The sequence below is a fragment of the Stegastes partitus genome, unplaced genomic scaffold (assembly GCF_000690725.1).
Source record: "Stegastes partitus isolate 25-593 unplaced genomic scaffold, Stegastes_partitus-1.0.2 Scaffold787, whole genome shotgun sequence".
Taxonomy (NCBI): domain Eukaryota; kingdom Metazoa; phylum Chordata; class Actinopteri; family Pomacentridae; genus Stegastes; species Stegastes partitus.
In genome coordinates this window covers 65,401-77,252 of record NW_007578518.1, presented here as the reverse complement: position 1 = coordinate 77,252, position 11,852 = coordinate 65,401, and the positions used below count along the sequence as shown (strand labels likewise).

The 11,852-nt window shown below is 42.3% G+C and overlaps 1 protein-coding gene across 2 annotated transcripts in view; it reads right to left on the bottom strand.

Annotated features, from left to right (window-relative positions):
- The window catches only part of LOC103364858 (laminin subunit alpha-3), a 57,073-nt gene that overhangs the window by 27,624 nt on the left and 17,597 nt on the right, over positions 1–11,852 (bottom strand). For both annotated transcript variants that reach the window (XM_008292133.1, XM_008292132.1), the window contains exons 11-30: positions 10,845–10,895; positions 10,664–10,711; positions 9,435–9,569; positions 8,713–8,847; positions 7,976–8,110; positions 7,718–7,770; positions 7,156–7,255; positions 6,238–6,290; positions 5,988–6,093; positions 4,270–4,369; positions 4,020–4,176; positions 3,286–3,424; positions 2,966–3,108; positions 2,709–2,812; positions 2,463–2,619; positions 1,980–2,143; positions 1,767–1,875; positions 1,580–1,677; positions 376–574; positions 100–226 (exon numbers count right to left, since the gene is read on the bottom strand). In XM_008292133.1, the coding sequence (XP_008290355.1) occupies positions 100–226; positions 376–574; positions 1,580–1,677; positions 1,767–1,875; positions 1,980–2,143; positions 2,463–2,619; positions 2,709–2,812; positions 2,966–3,108; positions 3,286–3,424; positions 4,020–4,176; positions 4,270–4,369; positions 5,988–6,093; positions 6,238–6,290; positions 7,156–7,255; positions 7,718–7,770; positions 7,976–8,110; positions 8,713–8,847; positions 9,435–9,569; positions 10,664–10,711; positions 10,845–10,895 (2,313 nt within the window). The remainder of the gene's footprint in view (positions 1–99; positions 227–375; positions 575–1,579; positions 1,678–1,766; positions 1,876–1,979; positions 2,144–2,462; positions 2,620–2,708; positions 2,813–2,965; positions 3,109–3,285; positions 3,425–4,019; positions 4,177–4,269; positions 4,370–5,987; positions 6,094–6,237; positions 6,291–7,155; positions 7,256–7,717; positions 7,771–7,975; positions 8,111–8,712; positions 8,848–9,434; positions 9,570–10,663; positions 10,712–10,844; positions 10,896–11,852) is intronic.

Sequence of the window (11,852 nt, the reverse complement as noted above, 5' to 3'; positions counted from 1 at the left end):
CTGCCAGAGTAAACACATACACATCCAGTGAGAGCCAATAACCTTTTTTAATTAAATTTGATCAGACAGCAATGAGTCCACTTCCTCCCACACACTCACCCTTCCATTCACGGCCAGCGTTTACTCGCACGTCCACAGGGAAAGATGTATGCTCAGGCTGGTGGTAATGGATCACGACCACATACCTGCCCGGGAGGGGCACCTTAGGAGTGAAACTGATCACCGTCTGGGAAAACAAGGGGAGGAAAAAAGTTGATGAAGTGTCAACCAGACAAGGAGACACTGAATGTCCTGAGCACCCAGCAGCAGGGTCAAGTTCAGAAAGGCTCAAATGATTCAACAAGGCAGAGCAGAGTGTAGTTTTCACGCTGATACCTGAGGGAACTTAAGCAGAGTCCCATCAGTCTGAGGTTCACGGACAGGGAACAAGCCAGACTGTCGTCGGCGTCTCCAGTCCTCATTCTGTCCTTGTTGGAGAGCAGCAGCCGGCGTGGACAGAAGCTGTCCGTCACGGGCCGCGTACAGAATCCAGGCTGAGGCGGGCTTATCGAACTGCCTCGGAACACAGTACCGACTGGAAGCATGAAACAGCAACAAGGTGTTTTTACTTAAAGTGCTCTCGCGGTGTTTGCAGAGTCTACTGTGATGGAACAGTGGGACTTTAAAGGGAAACCAAGGCAGAGATTGCGACCCAACAGCAGTTTTGTTTTAATAACTACTTTTAAAATCCTTAAATGTTTTGACTTAAGCAAAAAAATCTTCAATCAGAGACTTCTAATGTAAAAAGAAAAAGTTTTACAGGCTCCCTCTTTAGGTCAAGATACTCCTGCTTCCTAAGACAATTTCACTCTAAAATTTGATCAAACTTATTTTAAATCATTCTTGCATTTACCCTCTTATTGAAATTTTCTTCGACCTTTCTTTACCCAGATTTAGAAACATCTTTTAGACAAATATTTACACTTTTCAGACTTTTAGGTGGTACTTTTAAGAGGATCTTTAATATTCTGTTAGTATGAAAGCCGAGTTTTGCAAAATACAGAATGGGTCACAAAATAGCACAACAAACCAAACTTAAACCACTTATTTGCAATAGCTAACATTTTAAGGCTCACAGTCAAACACAATTTAATTGCATCATTGCATTCAGGTTTTTGAGTTATGTTAGCTTAGCTTAATTTAAAGATTGACATTTTCTTCAAAGTCATTTCCAAGCATTTATTTGTTGACGTATTTTCCGGTCTTCTGAATTGTTCAGGTTGAGTTACGAAGTAAATGACAGAGCTGCACGCTGACAGCTGCTAAAAGTGTACCATTTAACCTGGTCATTAGGTTGTAGAGTGAGAGTAGATTTAGAATGACAGAGGGAGAAACACGAGGCTCGACCCTGAGTTCAGCCTCAGGTGAGTGACCTCGCCCAGCTGGAGCAATGCATGCAGTTACACCTGGAAAACAGATGTGTGTCTCTGTTTTCCAAAACAACTATGCAACACAAACCGCTAGTCAAGCATCTAGCAAGTAATTGTTGTTATACAAGTCTCTGTGTGACACTATCCAATGCGGTTTATGCAGGACTTACCTGTCCTCAGTGAAGCGGCCATGAGTGGAGACACACAGCACCTTGGGCTCCACATACTCAACGGAGAACTCCTCCGCAGGCACCGCATACACTTTATACTACACAGAGAGTCAAATTTGCATTCAATCTCATGCTGTTGCCTAGAAATTGAGGAGTTATAAATATTTTGTGGAAACATTTCCCTCACCAGAAGGAATGATGTCGTGGAGGTTTGCAGAAGCACTTCAGTCTTGTGAGCAAGCTCCAGCACTGCCACTTGATTTCTGCTGTCCACTGCCACACTCCGGCACAAATTGCTGCATGAGGAAAAAGAAACGTATTCGACAACTTTCTAGCTCTAGGGCATTATTATTTTCACATGAGTTAAAGGCCGTGTGAAAGCTGGAGCAGCAAGTCTCACCTGAGGGCACAGCTGTAAATGTTGGCCCTGGCAGGGATCTGGCCCCCTGACTGACCGCTGATGAGGATGTTGACATTCTGGACGTTGTCCACCTCGCTGGCGTACTCCAGAACAAAAGCATATGGGCCAGGACGGGGCACGCGCAAGCTGAGCTGCAGCTGTGACTAAAGGACACAGGACACATGTTTTAAAGGAGACACATTAAGACAATAAAACTTAACTCCATGAAAAGGGGCAAAAAGTTAAAACATCGCCGTATAAATTCATGTCCAAGGATTGATTTAAAGATTTATCTCCAGCAATCTGGGAAAACAGCTCCAATCTATCACTTCTGAAACTAAAAGTCCAGTCACATGGTTTTATTTCGGACTTTGGAACAGCTGGTGGAACCGTGCCCGATGACCTCAGTCTGTTTTATAGCTCAGTGTGCAAAAAAGCTTGTCCTTTAGCAGTGATTTATTCATATTTCTTATAATACTGAACCTGTCTTCCGTTGAGAGCAGCCATTTCGGGGTGATCTGGGGTGGGACGCCTCACACGAGCCTGCCTCTTCCTGCGCCCACTCCGGTTGGTGAGTCGTCCCTGTGAGCCCAGTGCAGAGCTGAATCCGTCCAGGGCTGTGTGCTTATACAAGAGGCAGCTGAGACACACATGAAGAGGCAAAGTCAGGGATTACAGGCTACCACCAGAGCACACTAAAAGCAACAAAAGGCCTCAAAAATGCTTTACTTGGTGTCCGGGTTTGAGGTGGGTAAGTATGTGCAGGGCTCAGTGATCTTTTCTTGCAGCAGTGGCGCCTCATAGTAATCCCGGGGCAGCAGCACTAAATAGTCCTGATGAAGAAGAGTGACAATGTGCATGTCATTTTTTCAATTTATTGCAACTTTTACTATCTTTTTAAATCACTAATGGCACCGGAAATTACACAAGAGCCGTCGAAGTCTTGTTTTTTTAATCTTCCTTCCAGTGTCCTCCTATAAACTCACCAGAAGAACCCCTTCTGCCTTTATGTGAATGATCCATTTCCCAGGGGTCAATTCAAAGGGCTCAGCGAAGCCCTCTCCCGGGACAGTGAGGAAGGATGGGGAGGGACTCGGAGGGAAAATGACTTCTTTACTCTGATCTGACCCTGCGGAGCACCAAGCACAGATGGTTGCACTGTGACACACTCACTGAAGGAAATCATGAGCACTAAGACACATCATGCACCAGCTCATGAATGAGATGTTTGCTTTTAATGATGGATTAGATTTGACAGTTTGATGGCGAAATGTGAGAGATGATTCAGTGTCAGAGGCAGCCTTACCTGCAGTGCCTCTGTTATTGGTAGCCTCGATGCTACCAGTCACACTGCTGCTGCTGGGGTTAATGAACCGCATTACCACACGGAATATGTGCTGCCTCCCATCTTTCAGATCAACATGCACTGTTACTCTGACTTCACTCTGCAGGGAGGACAGTGACATACAGCTGACTGCAATGGCACAGGTTTAAGTCGACGATGAAGGTTAAGAGAAAGGCGAGGAATCGTGCCAGGTGGGGGCGAAGCAAACAGAGCGGGTTAATCAACAGGCAGCAAGCAAGGTGAAGGAGGTAAAACACAGCCAAAGCAAAGCAGGACCGTCACTTACAGTCAGAAAGTGAAAGCTGAAAGTCAGCTTCGTCCACCACCAGGATCCGCGCTCTCACTCGCGCTCTCCCCTTGTGTCGGGGGGTGCAGTAGCGCAACACAATATGGAAATGTCCAGGAAAGCCAAGGGTAAGCATTAGGATCACCTCTGGCTGAAGAGAGAGAGTGTTAGTTCTAAGAGAGCTCGTGTGCACCGTCCTACATCAGCGCTGAAATAACCGGAGGCAGTGTGCTTCAAAGGAGGATCATTTGTGCGGTGGCAAAAGCAAAAGAATCATAGTGGTAGCAGAGTAGACTGAAAAGGGAGACTTTGAGGTTACGAAATTGGCAGATAGTCCACAACAAAAATCACCTTCAGCGATCACATCCTTGTATTCAGTATATCAAGGTACGAATGTAAATGGACAAACCTGTGCAGGAGACATCACAGCGTAACCTTTCCAGCTGAAATCTGGGAACTCTTGGGGGCTGTAGCCAAAGCGAACAGGTCTGGCGTTTGGTGTGGTGCCATCCTCCACCTCAAACTTCAGCTGGTGCAGAGTGGGAAAGTAGTAGCTTGGTGCTGGCCTAATGAGAGAAAGAGAAAAAAAATATGAAAGCATGTTTTTTTATTCATATGAATCTTGATGCTTTATGACATTTAAACCAGCCATGACTTACTCAGTGCATGTACGGCCAATTACGTTCTTCCTACACCGACACTGTCCTGACATCTCATTGCATCCCATGCCAATGGCACCACCGATGTCACACTGACAACCTATGTGAGGGGAGAGTGACATAAAAACTATAAATACAGTTTATTGTTGTATAGTTTATTGTCATATTGGTATTTTGTGAGCGGCATAAAGACAAATACAACTAGCATTTTAATATACAGCCATGTGTTTCAGATGAATGAAAAATTAACCTTGTACTTTGAAAATCAATTGATCCTCATGGGTATGCGACAACCTTTAGCAGTTCTACTGTCAGTGACTGTTGTAATTGAGTTTGAATGGAAAATCCTAAATTCCCAGCTTTAGTTAACCCTTTCGACAGTATAGCCCGCTATTCTGGGCTGGCATTACGACTCCTGTTCAATGCTGCAGACCGCTATACCGGTCTGGTCTGCGGCTTTCACCGCTGTTCAACACTGCAGCCTGGTATAGCGGGGTCTGGTATATGGCGACTTTCTGTTACATTCATTTTGATTGGTTATCAGTGGGAATCCCTGTATGTGAACAAGTGATTCAGTCGTGAAATCAATTATGCAAATGAAGTAAAATAACATTATTTAACCCCCAAAATCACCAGAAAACGGGATTTTCATTACTTTGTTTCCGAAATGTTTATAAGCAATCAAAACTAACTAATTACAAGACTTTGGCTGAAGTCTCAGTATATAAGAAATGCTAATTAATTGCATATATCTCTGGTAATTATGAAGTTTACCTTTTCTTTTTCACACCAGTATTTCACCTGTATGTATATGACAAGAGTAAACTTCCATTTATATTTAACTTGTCTACTTCTGATTGATACCAGATATGTAATGATGTGAAGTCTACTTAAGAATTTATGAGTGATTAATCAAAACCATATCTGATCATGAATTTCTAGCAAAGTTACTCAATGTAGAAGTGCATAAGGAATACACATTTACTTAGTGTTGAAAGGGTTAAGATACTGTCTTCTTGGCTTGGTCTACCAGCTGTTTGATTACACTTTTTAACTGATAATTGTAATTAAATCCTGTACAAAGTATACATATATGTTTATCTTCAACAGCCTCCATCACAGTGTATTTTATTCTTAAGTTTTCAGCCATCACAATAGTTGTCAATGGTAGCAGCATCCACACAAAAAAGATCCAAAAGTTATTGTTAAGATTGAACCTGCAGAGTGGAATATTTGTATCCCCATTATGCAGGTAAAAATCCTTCCTTTGAGCGCCTAGTCTCTTTTTTGGGAGCATCAGAAACTTCCTAGTTCCTTCCTAGTCACTTCCTGTGTGTTTCTGCCAAAACTCTGCCATACTCCTAGTTCCTGTCGTCCACATAATGGTTGCTTCCCTCTTCTACTAATCTCATTACTGGGGCGCTAGTGTGGGAAATGTCGCTTGTTGTTGAATGTAATGAATGCACACTTATATTTACACTCTTGAACTCTAGTTTTAAAGTTTAAGCTCATGCAGCTCTAACCTATAAAAAAAGGTACTGAGCCTTTCTCACAAATGATTGAAAAACAAAACAGGTTAGAAGGCTTGTCATGGATGTGTTGGCTCAGGTATGACCACAAGTGTGTTCAACCTCAATGCCTTTTGCTATTTTTCACATTAACGTATGCTGTAATAGTATAATATATGTAAGTGAGGTCGTTGAGGACGTTTGTTTTACCTTGACAACCAAAATAATTCTTCTTCTGCAGCAAGAAGTATCCTTCCTTGCAGGTGTCACATGCATCTCCACATGCATTAGGCTTACAGTGACACTGTCCACTTTTCTAGACAAACAGGAAGTCAAGAGAAAAGTAATGTTTTAAAAAAGTGTGGTTAAGCAGTGCAGTCAAAACTCTCTAACTGCTGACATCAATACAACACAGTTTGGTTTAGAGATGTGCATAATGAGTGGAGGGGAAAATATGCACCTGTTCACATTCTCCAACACCACTCAGGGTCCCTTTCAGATCACACTGACACTCTATAATCAGAGAGAGGAAAAAGGTTATGAAAATGTAAAGGGGGACGTGCAGTGAATAGACTCTGATTACAGGATTTTCTAACAGTGAATCATAACAACACAAAAAACCCCTCCAATCTTCAGCGATCTGCACATCAAAGGTCCAAAGGAGCTGTTCAGCCACAGCGTGCGTTCAACACGGTAAAAAAAGAAAAAAGAAAAAATCCCTTAATGTCCGGCCACAGTCAACCAAAGGCATTCTTGGGATATTAAAAGCACTTTTCCCCTGTTCTTGTGTCTTCAGGCAGCGCAGCAGTGATAACATTCTTGCAACAGAGCAGAACTGTAACATAAGACAGACAGCTGGACAAAGCCTATAATTGTTCTTTCACTGGCTTCATAATGGGATCCAAATTGTTATTCCTATATTGAGGATTTTCCGTTGATTTAGACGGGGATAGGTTTTCGTAAGTTTAGAAACGGGACAAAGCAGAAGTCCAGAGGTGCCAGTTTGCATGTGCCACTCATTGCTGTGTGGTCACAGTATGAAATCTCACACAGAGAACAGTTAACAGGAATTTGCCTGTGTGATGTGTTATTCTTCATTTCCCCCCCTAAGGGACAGGAAGGCAGATCCGGCCTTGTTGACAGGGGTATGTTGACATATCCACTGGGTAAAGGAGGCCAAGACCCATATCAGAACCTTGTCAGCTTTCTACTTGCAAGTTAACATTCTGGAGAAGAATTGGGTCAGTGAACAGAATTAGGAGAAGAAAAAAAATGACACTGGAGCACTTTATCACAGGAAGCCAGCGAAGAATTTTTCCCGTCTTTCATAACAAATTAAGGCAATAATAGTTTTCCTGTTTCATTCACGTTTACTCACCTATACAGCCACGAGGGTTGCCTGTAGCTAGATTCCAGTAGAGAGGTTTACACCTGTCGCAAAGAGCTCCCTCCACATTTGGAAGGCAGCGGCAGGAGCCCTGAAACAACAGATAAGGAATCTACGAATTGTTGTGACTGGTAGCTTCTGCTGAAGCCCGCTTGTATTTGTTTACCAGATCAAATCAGTCGCAAGTGCCTGCATATTGTACAAGTTTTCTGGATGACTGCAAATTGGCAGCTTTTTATTTCTTCCTTCAAACGTTGTTTATGTTCCAAAATAAAAGGTAGAAAGTGACTTTTCAGAAACGCTGAAACAGTTCAGCGTGACTCCGTGTTGTTGTTTGTTTTCTTCAAAATGGAAGGAAGTCTCTTTTCCTTTATTAATTACCTTTGCGTGTCACAGGAAAAACACTTCCTCGTAAAAGCTGGATAACGTTCAGCAGCGTTATCAGTGAATGTAAATCCACACCCAGTGCTGGATTTAGACTGTAACCACTTTTGTTATCAAGGCTATTAAAAACGTGATCTACGTGGGGATATAACAGACGAGAGTGGCTTACTGTTTGAGGATCTGAGGTTTCAGTTCCGGCTGTATTACACGCACTGACGGTAGCTGGAAACACAAAAAGAACATGCAATTAACAAAAAGTTGATCATATGGCACAAAAATAGTCAAATATTTTACATCAGCACAGAATATAACATCAAATCTTTAACTAATTTTAGTATATTATTGAATCAAAAAGAAGTATCACATTAAATGTTGCTGCTTTAGATTTAACTGAAAACGACAGCTTGATGGTGTCCGATGTGGCTACCTGAACACTGAGGGAACCTGAGTCCAGATGCACACCGGTCGCACCGCTGGCCCACGACCCCTGGCAGACACAGGCACTGGCCGGATACTGGGTTGCATGTTGTGCTGTATGAGCCTTCTGGTGAACACTGGCAAGCTGGAGACAGTAAACAAGCAGTGGTTAGAACTCATGGTATGAAAAAGGCAAAATGAAAAGAAGAAATGTCATTTTCTACAGCGCCTTATAGCGAAACTGGAGTTACATGGTGCTTTACAAAACAATGACATACACAAAACATGAGATTAAACATTAAAAGAAGACAGTAAAACATTAGTAATGACAGCGCAAAAAACAAGAGCATCAGAGAAAGAATTAAATGTTTTACAAATGCCTGTCTGTACTCTTGAGATGAGCTTTGTCTATTTTAAGAATCAGATCTCCTTCAGTGATTCCCAGTTGTCTATTCTCGGGGATATGATTCCATAGAAGGAAAAAGTGCACATATATATATCTGTCACATGTCTCTGAGAAACACTGTGTCACGCACATTGCATTAAGAAAATCTATGCAGATGACAAAATGCTGTGGGAGAATGAGTTTGTTTGCTGCGGAGTCATGAGAAGAGGGCACCGAAGATCCAAGCGAAGCCAGAAGCTACATTTTTTTTTCTCCACCAGGTCAGCAGAGGTCACGTTCCACTAACTAGCTTATCCATCATAGTTACGCTCGTGGACATCGGAGGGATCAAACCCACTCACCAGCACAGTCTTGGTATCCATAGTAGCCTGGTGCACATTCATCACACTCGCGTCCGCCGTAGTTGGGGAGGCAAATACACTGACCGTTTGGACCGCACACATTGTCAGCGACACCAGAGCCTTCACAGCGACACGCTGAAGGAAGAAATAAGTAATCGTGGTTTATTTACTGCTATAAAAGTGCACGTTTCCTCAAAATGTAAATCAAAAGTCACACCATGTACACCAGGTGACTCTCAATAAACTGTAACTTTAACAAGTAATAAAAAATAATAATTAAATGTGAGGGTTTTGTAAGATTACTTCAGGTAATTGCTAAAACTACATTCACTTGTCTGCATAGAGGAAGGACTCAATGCTTCAACTCAGACTCGTAAATTGGACCCAAAAAAAAACAGCCTTTCCTTTTCAAAGTGCACTTACTTTAGAAACTACTGCAAGCTGACTTCATGCAGATGCTTTTGTGTAACTTTGTGTTACTGGACAAACTGTTCCAATTCTATGCACACCAACCCCTATTGTGTAATTGTCCACAATTAGTTCAAAATACCTCCACTGGTCACGCTGGCATGTGAAAACGTACTTACTTCTCTGGTTTGTTGCCTTTGTTTACGTCTGCATAACAACAGTTTGCAGTCATTTCTCAGAATCTGAGCATGAGTTTGTGTCGTTTCCAGTCTGTGAGGGGTGAATGCTCGTGTGCTTTGGTGGTTGTCTCTCACCCTGGCAGTTCGGGAAGGAGTGGTATCCAGGCCGACAGCGGTCACATCGCTCCCCCTCCACATCCTGGCGGCACAGGCAGCGTCCCGAAGCGTCGCACACCCCGTACGCCGTCCCTCTGTAGTCGCAAATACACGCTGTGCACAAACACATTGGGAGGTGTTTATCTTAACAATTAAAGCAAACAAATTAAATCCTAACTAAAAGAAAATTCAAATGAGGAACCCTGACGAACTATTAGGTCTGCTTATAAATGAGCCGGAGCCTTTTCTCTCCTCCGCCGTAACAACAAAGAATGACTAATACTTTTGTCAGTTGAACTATTCTCATATTGTGGCACTCACAGTGGTACAGCTACGCCGGTACCCACGTCCTGCCAAGCCTCGCCTGGTATTGGTATGTGAATAGACTTGGCACTCAGACAGGACATCCACTAGAAACACTTCCACAGTTTTCTTTGCCTCTAAGCAGTTCCCAAACATTAAAATCAGCTTTTCAAAGGCAGCTGATGAAAATCCTTCTCACTGGACGAGTGACAAGCTCTGGAGCAGCGTGAACGGAAAGTTATTTTTTGTTTATATTCTCTAACAAATCAGATTAGAGAAATATTTAGGGGGCTAAGGTCTTCGTTTTAATAGAAATGCCATATTACTAATAATGGGTTTCCCAGCATGAAGGAAACCAGAAAAGGGAATGTAGAACAGAGTCCGTACCTAATATTAGACTGGTTAGTTCGCACTGAACAGTCCCAAATGACTATTGTAATCACGAGAGGACAGAGACCAGTTGAACTTAAATCCCCACTGATGCAAAAGAGGTTCTGAGACCATCACACTGTTGTGTCGAACATTATCTCTTTTCTGTGTGCATTATAGCAGCATTTTCACATCCCAATAAACCCAAACGTGATAGACGCCAGGTTTCACAAGGTCTAAAAACAAGGCCCAACCTTTGTATATATTAAATCGTTACTCATCCGACCTCCACCAAAGGTTTGTTAACCTTAAAGACCGAATCAGACTCTTACTCTTTGGTCCTTAACAGCCTGGTTGCTTACAAGTAAATGTGACTCAAGTGACAAAAAGGCCAATAACAGCCCTATAAAGAGGCTTTTCAAGAGGACACAGTATCAACAGAGTTTTTGTAGATACAGCAAATGAGATGAAGCATTAACAGCGGTTAGCATAGCAGAGCCATGAAAACAGGACATATCAGGTCTAATCACACTCACGCTGACAGCTGGGTGAGCCAAAATAACCTGGAGGGCAGGCAGTGGGCCCTGCACAGAGAAGGAGGGGGGAGAAGGACAAGAGATTACAAGAACTTATCAAATGACTGTTTAAAAAAAAAAAAATGCCTGTCAAGCTAAACTGCGAAGTGACACATTGCAAAACTGTGTTTACTGAACTCACCCACAATAGGACCTGCAGGGGATTTGGTGGTTGTCGGGTTCACCGGATACCCTGATCGCAAAAGAAGGAAAACCTCAAGGTTTATTTATTGCAGAGGGGGAATTGGTTTTAGTGCAAGAATTAAAGTCACCTTAATGAAAAAAAAATTACAAATACACATCATTTAGTTTGAAATTTTGAGAAAAACCCTTAGAGAGATAAACAAGATGCTGCTTCTATGTTGGGATGGTAAATGGCTTGAACGTGTGGCTGCTTGCTGAGCTGAGTGTAAAGACTGAAAACAAGGGAGAAAGTCACTTCTTGGATTCGCTTTCTTGGCACCTTTACCACTATAAAACTCTTTTTTTACAGTTCGATTTTATACGGATGAAAGATATTTATATTCTGTTTATTATTGCGTTTCACGGCTGCCTTCTGACCGACTGTCTCCCCTGTCTATCATACAGATTTAAACGTGACATGAATCCTCTAATCTAACTCTCAGGAGGCAATTAAACAGCCTTTAAACTCCTTCGGGTTCTAGCCTTTGCTGCACCTGGTGTGCCGGTGACCATGACTAAGGTGGCTAAAGTTAGCTTGTGTCATAAACCTTTAGGTGATTAAATACTTTTGTGCAAAGACATGGTGGATGTACTTTACTAACTTCATCTACATGTGCTACTGTTACGCCAAGTTACCAGCATCCTGTAATCGTCAGCAGTTGTTTTTTTTCCACAGCAAACGCCACATTTTAAATGTTCATTTACAATAAGTTGCACACTTTTCATACAGTGACACAAAATCGCAGAGAAGCTGAATCCCAGACAGCCTCCTGTTTAGTGTCTGGTTTGACTGGAGATAAGAAGCTTCAATTGAATAACTTTGAGTCGTAAATCTTTCCCTAATATAATGCAAAAATGAAATATAAGTTAACAACAATAGACACAGTCCACCTCAGGCAGGTCTACAGGCTACAGATCTGTTGTGTTTTGTGTGTACAATTAAAATTTGTGATTATATCACGAGTCA